The following is a 13,043-nucleotide window of genomic DNA, read 5'->3' as shown; positions in this document are numbered from 1 at the left end:
ATAATCACAGAAGAAAAGAATAATAAAAAAAAAACAATCCTGTCACATGGATGGAAGAGACAGCAAGATTAGGAGTCTAGTAAGGGCTGAGCCAAGAAAGATCCAGGTCACCTAATTCCTACATGCCTGTCCAATCTAGTTTGTTAATAAGCACTTTGAATACCTGTTCTATGTAAAGCTCTTTCTCATAGTTCCATTCTAAATCTCTTTCGTGCACTACCTACTCTATATGTCCCCATATAGATTACATTTCCTAAAACAAGATCAGAAGACTTTAATCTCTCTCAGAGTAATTTCACAAACTGCCCAATAGATAAGAGCATTAACCCCTAACATGACAAATAGGACATATATGTAATGTGTCTCTAAGTCCTTTTAAAAGAACACATATCTCTCCAAATGGAAATGTCATAGTGATTATATTTAGTACACAATGATCCAAACAAAAGTGCAAGTACACGTAAGTTTGGGATTGTCAAATACATATTCTCCTAGTAGTCAGCTACTTCATAATTATGCAAAGATAGGAATTATACTTATTGCTCCTGAAACAATTGAGTTGTCAAGAAAAATGGAAGAGAATATACTTAGGAAAACAAGATGTGAATCTTTCTGCATATATTTTTCTACGATTTCTTTGTTCCGTCATATGAGAAAACTTTCTGCAGAAGAAAGTTACAAATACCTATCCCAACATTATGCACATATGACACACTGGTAGACTGGAGGTACAATGGATTTTAATAAGAGCAAATGAAATCTTTGTGACTTGAGTGAAGTATTATTCTTAAAAATAGACTGAGATTGGACTTTTAAAGAACACAATATTTAAAAATGAGTACCCTCAGCTATTTCTGGAAGAAACAGAAACAAAAATAACTTTATTGTCAATGCTCAAAGGAAAAATGAACTATATTGGATAGCAAACAAAAGTCTTCCATCATTTTGGAGGCTGAAATTGGAATTTAAGCAAGAGTTAAATGATTTGACCCAGTGAGTTGAAAAGAGATAGTAGCTGATGAAAAGTTAAAGAATTTTTTTTAACTGTGAATTTTGGTAACTATATAAATATAGACACATACAACATACCAGAGAACTGAATCATTTCTTGTGACTATAAATATATATATATATATATATATACAATTATATATGGTGAGATAAAAAGAGACAGGAGAGGTGGGTAGTTTTATAATTATGCCTGACCCTTAATGACAAAAAAAGAAGTATATTTTCCATATAAAGACACATAAAATAAACCTAAATGAATCTAATCATCATGAAATTTGAATAGAAACATTTTCATACAAGTGAATCCAAGCTATGTTGCCTATAGAGTTCTGTCCAATGAAGGAGTCATCAGCCTCATGTTGCTATTGAATTTGGCTAGCTTTACCTTTGAAATGATGATATTTCGGATATATTGATTTCATCAAAATATAACATGGAAATTAAGTTCACTTGCTCCTTCTGACTTTGTAATTTGGCCACTGGGAAATAGCACATCACCTTTGTGGCTTATATTATATTTCTGTTAGACATTTCTGTTCTAGAGAATCAAGCCTATTGATTATCCACAAAATACATGAAACTGTTTTTCTAAAATCCAAAAAGTATAACAAGAACAGATGCCTGAAGAATATGTTTTCTCTTCACTTTAACCTTTTACTTAGTCCAATAAGATTAATTATACTAGAAGATTCTTTGACATAGAAATCCAGAATAAAAGTTTAGTGAATTGAAAAAAAACCACACACATACAAGAAGGATTTCATATACTTGAAAACATGTGTTTTAGCAGTTCAAATTAAATTATTAATTTTGGTTTGGATGCTTTTCCTAGGTACACATTCACTGGGATCTATACCTTTGAGTCATTTATAAAAATCTTGGCAAGAGGGTTTTGTTTAGAAGATTTTACATTCCTTCGTGATCCATGGAACTGGCTGGATTTCAGTGTCATTGTGATGGCGTGAGTAATTTTCAAAATTATAATTTCAAAGGAATGGCAATAGTTACAGCATAAACCAGGATATTGAGACATATCATGAATGTAGAGCTTTCACGTTAGTCAAGTTAGCTATATGCCTCATGTATTTTGAGAATACATATTGCAAGGTAAATAGATTTACTAAATGAGCAATAAATGGAATTACTCTGATGTCACAGTATTTATCTTCATCAAAATGAAGTTATCCATTGACTAAAATTTAATAGCTACAACTGTACTTTGATTGGTTTTGCAAACAGAAGTATCCATATTAGTGAAACCTACACAGAAATAAAACAACAATTTTTTTTCCTTAAAGGCACCCTTCAGCAGATGCCACCCTGAGGTCTATGGCAATTCTGTTTATTTAACTCAAGGGGCTATATATGCCAAATCCAGCATTAGTTATTTCTTTAGTATGAAATTTTCCAAAACTATCAGTAACTCTGATTTAATTCTACAGGTATGTAACAGAATTTGTAAGCCTAGGCAATGTTTCAGCTCTTCGAACTTTCAGAGTCTTGCGAGCTCTGAAAACTATTTCTGTAATTCCAGGTAAGAAGAAACTGGTGTAAGGTGATAGGCCCCTTATATCTCCAACTTTTCTTGTGTGTTATTGTGTTTGTGTGTGAACTCCCCTATTACAGATATGTGACAGAGTTTGTGGACCTGGGCAATGTCTCAGCATTGAGAACATTCAGAGTTCTCCGAGCATTGAAAACTATTTCAGTGATTCCAGGTGAGAGCTAGGTTAAACACCGAGGCTGACTTTATATACACTACAATAATATTCAGGTTGATATCAAATGTATGCAATTAACCTTGTTGTTTATTGCTCATTGGTTACATTAAGGAATGCCAAATAATGTTTCAATGTCAGTTTATTTCCTAACATTTTAGTAATTTCTGCTTCTTTGTAAAGTCAGCCTTTGAGTTTAACAAAAATTTGCATGAGACATCTACTAAAAAAAAAAAAAAAGATATTACTGGTTTTGTGCTCTCTCTGTCCCCCCCCCCCCACTTCTCTCTCTTGCATATGATGCAAAGTTTTGTCTCTTGCATTCTGATGAAGCTTTGCTACCATGGCTTACTGATTTGTATTTTACCATTCACTGCAGATCTATTTCAAAAATAGATCTTCTTTGATAAAGGAGAAAAGATTATATGGAAAAGCATCCACATTGCATGGGATTTCTGTATCTTAAAATTCTTTTCTCCTCTAAATCACTGCTACTTGGAGGCTAGTGTAAACAATGGGTTGGAGGGAAATAGCCTCATTAAACACAGAATCTGAAAGGAAAAACAAAACTGCAACTTTGTCTTTTATATGGCAGCACATAAAACCGCACAAGCAAAACTTCCTGCCTATATACTTTAACTTTAATTTTGAACCTCCAGAAAGCACACTGTTCATATTGAAAGTCTGCGCTACATCTACTTTCCAGATCATAAGGCTGTCCATAAAGCTTTGGTGTGTACATGGCCAAGCAATATTTTGTGGGGAAATAGGAATGTGTGCAGCTTGTGAGAAAAAAAAATCATGGTTTATGACACTCTTCCTCAATTGAGTTATTTCTTCTCAGGTCTGAAGACCATCGTGGGGGCCCTGATCCAGTCAGTAAAGAAGCTCTCAGATGTCATGATTCTGACTGTGTTCTGTCTGAGTGTGTTTGCTCTAATTGGACTGCAGCTGTTCATGGGCAACCTGAGGAATAAATGTTTGCAATGGCCCCCAAATGATTCTGCCTTTGAAACCAACACCACTTCCTACTTCAATGGCACAATGGATTCAAATGGGACATTTGTTAATGTCACAATGAGCACATTTAATTGGAAAGATTACATTGGAGATGACAGTAAGAAGTATTACCACATATGTTAACCTTAGTGTTGCTCAATGAGTTTGCAACTATAGATAGTTGAGATTTTGTGAAGGTACTTTCTTAAAAACCTTATTCTAATACATGACAGTAGAATGCATTTTGACACATTGTACACAAATGGAGCACAACTTTTCATTCCTCTGGCTGAATATAGTGTAGAGTCACACCAGAAGTGTAATCATACATGTATATAGGATAATAGTGTCCATCTCATTCCACTGTCCTTCCCATCTCCACAACCCATCCCTTCCCCTCACACCTTTCTGCACAATCCAAAGTTTTTTTCATTCTTCCCCACCACCCTCCATTATGAATTAGCATCCACTTATCAGAGAAAACATTTGGCCTTTGGTTTGGGGGGTTTGGCTTTATCCATTCATCTGTTTAAGGGCATCAGAGTTTAGCTATTGTGAATTGAGCTGCTATAAACATTGATGCACCTGTATCACTTGGTATGCTGAGTTTAAGTCCTTTGGGTATAAACTGAGGAGCAGGATAAATGGGTCAAACAGTGGTTCCATTCCAAGGTTTCTGAGGAATCTCCATACTGCTTTCCATAGTGGCCACACCAATTTGCAGTCCCACCAGCAATGTATGAGTGTACACTTTTCCCCAAATCCCCGCCAACACTTATTGTTACTTGTATTCTTGAGAACTGCCATTCTGACTGGAATGAGATAGAATCTCTGTGTATTTTAAATTGTATTTCTTTAATCGATAGAAATTTTAAACATTTTTTTTCATATATTTGTTGACCATTGTATTTCTTCTTCTGTGAAGTGTCTATTCAGTTCCTTTGCCCATTTATTGATTGGGTTATTTGGAGTTTTTTGGTGTTTTTTTTTTTTAAGTTCTTCATATATCCTGAAGATTAGTGCTCTATCTGATGTGTGTGTGGTAAAGAGTTTCTCCAATTCTGTAGGCTCTCTCTTCATGTTCTTGATTGTTTCCTTTGATGAGAAAAAACTTTTTAATTTGGATTCATCCCATTTATTGATTTCTTGATTTTACTGCTTGTGCTTTAGGAGTCTGGTTAAGTACATTAATGAGCATGTAGAAAATAACTGAAACAAATTTGGGGATTTTATTTAGTGTGAGTATGACTGATGAAATGAAAAGAGTTTATTTTTTATATTAACAGGTCACTTTTATGTTTTGGATGGACAAAAAGATCCTTTACTCTGTGGAAATGGCTCAGATGCAGGGTAAGGAGTACAATTCTTTAAAAAAAAAAAGATGTCGAATCTTATGAAAATAAAGAAAGAAAACAAAACAAAAAGAAAATGAAAGTCAGGAAAAAATACAAAAGGATATTTACATATAAATAATGAGAGCATGTCTACCTAGCAAGGGCCTTGTGTGACTTTCTGAATTACCATTGACCCTAAACTCACAGCCTTTGAAAAATCATTCCTTTGGATAAAGATGTTTTCTCCAGAATGTACACTCAGGATGTACCTAATGTATTTCTCCAATGAGTGAAAGGCCCAGAGTCAGCTTTGTCTGTAAACCCATCAGGATTATTTAGGAAGCAGAGGAAAAGAACACAAGGTGGGCACATTTTTGTTAATGTGCGTTTGTACTGATGAAGTAAGTTTTGTTGTGGCAAAAAAAAAAAAAAAAAATCCAGAAAAGAGTATGTCTTTAGGATGCCATATGTTTCAAGAAAATGCCTTGAAAATTCAGGTATTCTTAAAATCGCATGAATCTTTGAGCAAAGAGCCAAAGGTATGTCCAAGTCTGAGCCAGAAAACTACTTCTATTTGGTTACATTCTGCAATGAGAGATCCTTTGATATCTTAGTCATCCTTCTAATCTCTCACATTTAACATATTTTCCCAAAAGTATGAAAAATTAATTTTAAATCAAGACAGATAATGTTTTAAAAGAAAGAAAAACAAATAGTAGGTGACTCAGAGGCCATAAAACTTGAACATATTTTAGGGCATCTTAGAACAGAAAATTGGTGTGGTCATGAAATCTAAGAGCATCAATGGAAGTACATATTAGTCCTATAGATAGAGCTTTGGGGAATTTTTTTTCCTGACAGTTTTGGTACATGAATGTAATAGATAAGAGCATGGATTCTAGGTTCAAATTCTAACTCCACAGTCTGCAAGTTCTTTGAACTTGCAAGTGTACTAAACTCTTGGTTACTTCAATTTATATATCTCTAAACTTGGAAGAGTAATATAGTCCACTCTTAAAGTTGTTGTGATGAATATTTATTTAACATAATAAAGCATTTGTACTAGAACAGGCTCTATCATAAGCATTACAATTTATAATATCATAAGCTTATAATAGGATTGTAACTAATGCTATTATTTATTATTATGGTTAACTCAAGAGACTAGATAAATGTTTGGATAAGGCTAGTTAATGCATATTTTATTCCTATGAAAACATAATAATCACTTCTCTTTAATAAATACCTACTATGGGTTAAGAAATTTGCATGGTAAAATTGATAGTCACTCTATTGTTAAATGTCAAAATTCTAAAAATATCTACCCAGTTTCAAGACTTCATATAAGGTCACAGTAATAAAAGTAACATACTGATTTTGTCATTTTTTAATGCAGAGTAATACTCCATTGTGTATAAATGCCACATTTTTTTTATCCATTCATCCATTGAAGGGCATCTAGGTTGGTTCCACAGTCTAGCTATTGTGAATTGTGCTGCTATGAACATAGATGTAGCAGTGTCCCTGTAGCATGCTCTTTTTAGGTCTTTAGGGAATAGACCGAGAAGGGGAATAGCTGGGTCAAAAGGTGGTTCCATTCCCAGCTTTCCAAGAAATCTCCATACTGCTTTCCAAATTGGCTGCACCAATTTGCAGTCCCACCAGCAATGTACAAGTGTACCCTTTTCCCCACATCCTCGCCAGCACTTGTTGTTGTTTGACTTCATAATGGCTGCCAATCTAACTGGAGTGAGATGGTATCTTAGGGTGGTTTTGATTTGCATTTCTCTGACAGCTAGAGATGGTGAGCATTTTTTCATGTACTTGTTGATTGATTGTATGTCCTCCTCTGAGAAGTGTCTGTTCAGGTCCTTGGCCCATTTGTTGATTGGGTTGTTTGTTCTCTTATTGTCTAATTTTTTGAGTTCTTTGTATACTCTGGATATTAGGGCTCTATCTGAAGTGTGAGGAGTAAAGATTTGTTCCCAGGATGTAGGCTCTCTATTTACCTCTCTTATTGTTTCTTTTGCTGAGAAAAAACTTTTTAGTTTGAGTAAGTCCCATTTGTTGATTCTAGTTATTAACTTTTGTGCTATGGGTGTCCTATTGAGGAATTTGGAGCCCGACCCCACAGTATGTAGATCGTAGCCAACTTTTTCTTCTATCAGACGGCGTGTCTCTGATTTGATATCAAGCTCCTTGATCCATTTTGAATTTACTTTTGTGCATGGCGAGAGAAAGGGATTCAGTTTCATTTTGTTGCATATGGATTTCCAGTTTTCCCAGCACCATTTGTTGAAGATGCTATCCTTCCTCCATTGCATGCTTTTAGCCCCTACATAGAATTTACAGGGAAATGGATGGCATTAGAGCAGATTATGCTAAGTGAAGCTAGCCAATCCCTAAAAAACAAATGCCAAATGTCTTCTTTGATATAAGGAGAGTAACTAAGAACAGAGTAGGGTCGAAGAGCAGGAGAAGAAGATTAACATTAAACAGGGATGAGAGGTGGGAGGGAAAGGGAGAGAGAAGGGAAAATGCATGGAAATGGAAGGAGACCCTCAGAGTTATACAAAAGTACATACAAGAGGAAGTGAGGGGAAGGGGAAAAATAATATAAGGGGGACAAATGAATGTCAGTAGAGGGAGCAGAGAGAGAAGAGGGGAGGGGAGGGGAGGGGAGGGGAGGGGAGGGGAGATAGTAGAGGATAGGAAAGGCAGCAGAATACAACAGACACTAGTATGGCAATATGTAAATCAATGGATGTGTAACTGATGTGATTCTGCAATCTGTATATGGGGTAAAAATGGGAGCTCATAACCCACTTGAATCAAATTGTGAAATATGATATATCAAGAACTATGTAATGTTTTGAACAGCCAACAATAAAAAATTAAAAAAAAAAAAAAAAAAAAAAAAAAAAATAAAAGTAACATACTATTGGTTAAAAAAAATAACTGGTATATAGATCAATGAAACAGAACCCAAAACCCAAAAATAGTCATGTAAAAATATAGTCAACCAATTTTTTGACAAAGAAGCAAGCAAATGTAATTCAATAGAGTAAACAAAATCTTTTCAACCAATGATGCTAGAACAAATTAAAGAAACAAAACTAAAACAGAACATATATCTGCAACAAAACTTACTCAAAATAGATTATGCATTTAAGTGTAAGATATAAAACTTTTTAAAGAAAATATAGGAGAATCTACATAAATTTGAGATTGGTTATTAAATATATAACCAATTAGCACAGTCCATGAAATAAAAAAGGTGATAAATTGACTTTATTAAAGTTAGAATCTTCTGTTCTGCAAACACATTCTTAAGAAAATGAAGAGACAAAGCACATGATAGAAGAAAATATTTACAAAACCCAAATCTGATAAAGGACCTACACTCAAAATATACAAAGAAACTCTTAAACTCAATAACGAGGAAATAAATAACCCAATTCAAAAATGACAAAAACATCCTGAACATACAACTCACCAAAGTATATATACAGATGGCTAGTAAAATACAAAAAGATGGTCAACATTATTTATTAGTAGGCAACTACAAATTTAAACATCTATGAGTTTCCATTGTATACATATTACAGTGACTAAAATCTCCAAAATACTGGCAATATCAACTTCTTGGTGTACCAACTTGTGGATGCAGAATAACAGGAATTCTCCCTTATTGCTAGTGGGAATGCAAAAGAGTTTGGTGGAGTCTCACAAAATAATCACAATTTTTACCAGATGATCAGAAAACTGCACTATTAGATTTTCAGCCACCCAATATAATGACATATCTATACCAAACCTGTAAGTGAATATTTATAACAGTTGTGTTCATAATCACTAAAACCTGGAAGCGATCTGGATATCTTTTAATATATGAATGAATAAATACATTATTGTTACATACAGTGACATATTCAGTGATTTTAAAAATGAGCTATCAAGACAAAAAAAAAAGACTTTAATGAATCTGAATGCATGCTTCTGTGTTTAAAGAAAGCCAACCTGATAAACATACATGATATGATTCCAAATATATTGACATTTTGGAAAAGAGAACAGTACAGATGAGAACAAAATCAGTGTTTATAGGGGTTCATGCTTAAGTGTTAAGTAAGTGAGTAAGTGAAGCATGTGGGATTTTGAGGGTAGAGAAAGTATTTTATGACTGTAATGGTGAATAAAAAACATTATGCATTTGCCAAAACTCACAGAACAAAGAGTAAACCTTAACATACACAAATAATTTTAAAAAATCCTTTGTAATGTTTAGGGATCCCATGATGAAATAATAAATATGAAAAGACTATTTAAATATATTATGAATGTATGAAACCATTTGACTAAAGGAAGTGGCATAATAATGTGCTATCCTAAGTCACTCTAGAAATGAACAGGGTCTGTGAGAATAAAGGGCCAAGGAACAGTACTCTAGTGGATAAAGTCATTGCTCTTGGTGGTATGAACTGATAATCCTAAAACTACTATGCATGTGTACTGGCATAGAACAATTAAGCAAGTGGATAGTGGATAGTAGGAGGCAGATTTCTCACTTTTGCAGTGACACATTTCAAATAAAGGGAGGAGTCTAGAATGATCCTGTGGTAATGGATTTGAATTGGAGACATGAGCATAACCTCAAGTTTAGCTTACTCTTAACACAAATGATTTATGTATTTGTGTGTGTGCATGCATCACAAGTTAGCATATATGTGACCTTGTTCTGAGAGGTAAGAAGCACTAGAAGCAATGAGATCTTAGTAGCAACAAACACCCAGCTAACATCTGACCTTGGTTTTTAATACTGTTCTCCAATAAAAGGAAATGGGAATCCTTGGAGAAATGGTTAATTAAAGAACTAGTGTGGAAAATAAAATGAACCTATAGCATCTTGTAAGGTCAGGAAGTACAAAAGTGCTAAGAAAAAAATAAATAAATAAAAACAAAATATGCAGCCATTGGGTATATCAGACTGGTACAAATATCAACAATAAAAGCTGGTAATGACCAAAGTTTGAAAAATTGAGCAAGTAAATATTACATTTTAATTCAAAGTATAAAATGAATATTCATGACTATGAATTGATGTGAATAAGTAATCAAATAAATAAATAAGTGATAATGGACAAATATTCCATGCAGAATTCCAAATAAATTTTATGCATATACTGCCTTTAAGGAGATCATAACTGTGCATTCTTTAAGTGTGGACTGCACATTCTGACTTTATTCCAAAGAGTGTAGTATAAAAGTGAAAGAAAAAAAGTAGACTTACAGTGAAGAAACCTAGCAAACACTATGTCCTGTCAGGTGATCAATGTTGTCAACAATGACAAATGACATTGATTAAGTGCATGCTTTTAGCATGATGAGAGGATAATAGTACTTTTATTCTGTATTTTTCCACCCCAAAATCGATAACCAAAATAATAATGAAATAAACATGTCATAAATCCTAACCTTGGAACATTCTATAAAATACCTGACTTGTGCTCAAAACTGTCAAGTTTGCCAAAGACAAGGAAAGTCTGAAAAACTATACAACCAAGAGGAGACTAAAAAGATATATGGAATAGAAAAAGTATGTTGAGGAAAAATTGAAGAAATAGAAATAAAGTCTAGACTTCAGTTAATAATAAAGCATCCATATTAGAAACTGGGCATGGAGGATGTGGGAGATCTGTACTATTCTCATAGTTTTTCTGTGAAACTCAAATTATTATAAATCATAAATTTTATTTTAGATAATTCTACAGAACTAATTGAAATAGCCCATTAATTAAGTGGTTTCTCTCCCTTCGAATGTTTTCTGACATTTAGCTTTTAATTATTTGTTATTGCCACTTTGTAAAGAATAATTATGGTGTCAGAGCCAAAGATCTGCAGTTCTAAATGTCTGTAGATATGGTTCCTTTATGCCTAACTTGATTCTGGTTTTCCTGGTAATTCTGGTTTTTATTTGATGAGTTTCCCTGTGAGCAGGCACATAAGTGTTCTAAAGTGGAAGGCAAAAAATAATCCATTGCCCATAATTCCAGGTTATGACAATTCCTACAAAGCAAGATGAGTTGAACTTGGTATAATTTCTGTACTGACCTTACTATCAACCCTCTTTATCATAGTCAGTGTCCAGAAGGATACATCTGCGTGAAGGCTGGCCGGAACCCCAACTACGGCTACACAAGCTTTGACACCTTCAGTTGGGCCTTTCTGTCCTTATTCCGTCTGATGACTCAAGACTACTGGGAGAACCTTTATCAGTTGGTAAGATCCAAATTAACATGAATAGAATCTTTTTTGAACATATATAAAATTTTAAGTATGGATATTTGTTTAAAATACTCTGGAATACATAAAAGGGTCTGGTATAAAGTAAGTGTGCATAGAATCCTCACTGCTCAGTCAGTTAGATAGATGGAGAGTTGCTTATATAAAAGGCATTCTGCTAAGGGCTGTAGCAAATGCAAAGAAGGTTCATGGCTTTGAGGAGTTTATAACCTAGTCATGGAGATTAGAAACAGCATGTAAAAGGATTTTACAAAGTCAATTATACAAAATTTTCAAATTAAAGCTATAATTAATTGAGGCTAAAAGAGGAAGGAAGAAAGGTGTCTCTTCTAGAAGATTTAGAGGAGGATACTATGGGTGAGGAGCCCAGTGTTCTCCGTTGTTCTATCACCCTCCTTTATTCACCCTTCAAATATATATCCAAGATGCACTAATGTGAAATGTATTTATATCAGATGCACTATGGTCAAACTTCTGATAATTTGATTATTACTTTCGTATGTGTGTATGCTTGCATATTTTAGGAGCAAAAGAAAATTGATCAAAATAAATTGAATATTAAAAAGCATTCATCTCTTGATTTCTAATTGTGATGATTAGATCTTTATTCGGGGACCCTATTCTAAAATATTGATAAACTTCTCTTTTCTCCCCTAGACATTACGTGCTGCTGGAAAAACATACATGATATTTTTTGTCCTGGTGATTTTCTTGGGCTCTTTTTACTTGGTGAATTTGATCCTGGCTGTGGTGGCCATGGCCTATGAGGAACAGAATCAGGCCACAATGGAAGAGGCAGAACAGAAGGAGGCGGAATTTCAGCAGATGCTCGAACAGCTTAAAAAACAACAGGAAGAAGCTCAGGTACAGAGTGATAAATAAGTACAGCTTTATTATTGTTTCAGTTATTTAGTAGGAATATTATTGTACCACAGGGGTTAAGTTGGAGCTAGCTTCTCATTTTGACTGTAGAAATTACCATTAAAAAAGAAAATCATTCAAACTTAAAATTGTTTCTGAAGTTACAGCCCAAGAGTTCTTTAGACACTATACATTACCAAGAAATTAGCTAGTAGCTAGATAAAGCATTAGAGATAGAGTTTACTATATGGTTACCTCATGGAAACTGAGGGAGGAATCTAATTTTTAGTTTAATTTGAAAAAGAAGTATAAGTGGCATTTCCAACTATTATTGTTTCACCTCTAATTTTCCCGTTTTCTTCTGAAGTTAATTGATTTTTAATATCAAAGAGATGACATTATGTATACCAACACTTAACCATTCTTCAGGACATCTGCATTGCAAAACTTGTTTGCTACAGTCCATATCAAGATATTAGGAAATCATAAGAAACTAAATACCAATTTCAGATTTTTATTAGTATTAAAGTTGATTTGGTTAGGAGTTTAGTGAATGGGTCACTCAGGTCTTAAGGAATGCAGATAGGAGCACAGTATTGGACTAAACAGGGAGCAGGGGAAAACATGTATTTTAAGATGAAGACCATGAGAGACTGTGAATATCTGATTCATGTCAGTTGCAGATACAATTCTTTTACATATTTGACAACACTTGATATGGGCAGTCTTTTTAATTTAGGTCCTTCTAATAAGCATCTCATTGCTATTTTAATTTGCATTTTCCTAATGCTTTTCATGTTATTATTTTTTACCTGTA

At 33.9% G+C, this 13,043-nt stretch overlaps 1 protein-coding gene across 5 annotated transcripts in view; it reads left to right on the top strand.

Annotated features, from left to right (window-relative positions):
- Window positions 1-13,043, top strand: part of Scn3a (sodium voltage-gated channel alpha subunit 3) — a 116,312-nt gene that overhangs the window by 44,880 nt on the left and 58,389 nt on the right. For 3 of the 5 annotated variants that reach the window (XM_046447580.2, XM_046447575.2, XM_046447586.2), the window contains exons 6-11: window positions 1,844-1,972; window positions 2,638-2,729; window positions 3,574-3,846; window positions 5,015-5,078; window positions 11,200-11,341; window positions 12,023-12,229. In XM_046447580.2, coding sequence (XP_046303536.1) covers window positions 1,844-1,972; window positions 2,638-2,729; window positions 3,574-3,846; window positions 5,015-5,078; window positions 11,200-11,341; window positions 12,023-12,229 — 907 coding nt within the window. Of the gene's footprint in view, window positions 1-1,843; window positions 1,973-2,453; window positions 2,546-2,637; window positions 2,730-3,573; window positions 3,847-5,014; window positions 5,079-11,199; window positions 11,342-12,022; window positions 12,230-13,043 lie in introns of all 5 variants that reach the window. The other 2 variants (XM_046447587.2, XM_046447576.2) reach the window with 1 other exon arrangement.

Source organism: Marmota monax, unplaced genomic scaffold (genome assembly GCF_021218885.2).
Source record: "Marmota monax isolate L192 unplaced genomic scaffold, Marmota_monax_Labrador192_F-V1.1 WCK01_AAM20220418_F8-fsc00007, whole genome shotgun sequence".
NCBI lineage: Eukaryota > Metazoa > Chordata > Mammalia > Rodentia > Sciuridae > Marmota > Marmota monax.
The sequence above is the reverse complement of the archived record's forward strand: the minus strand, read 5'-3'. Positions and strand labels throughout refer to the sequence as shown.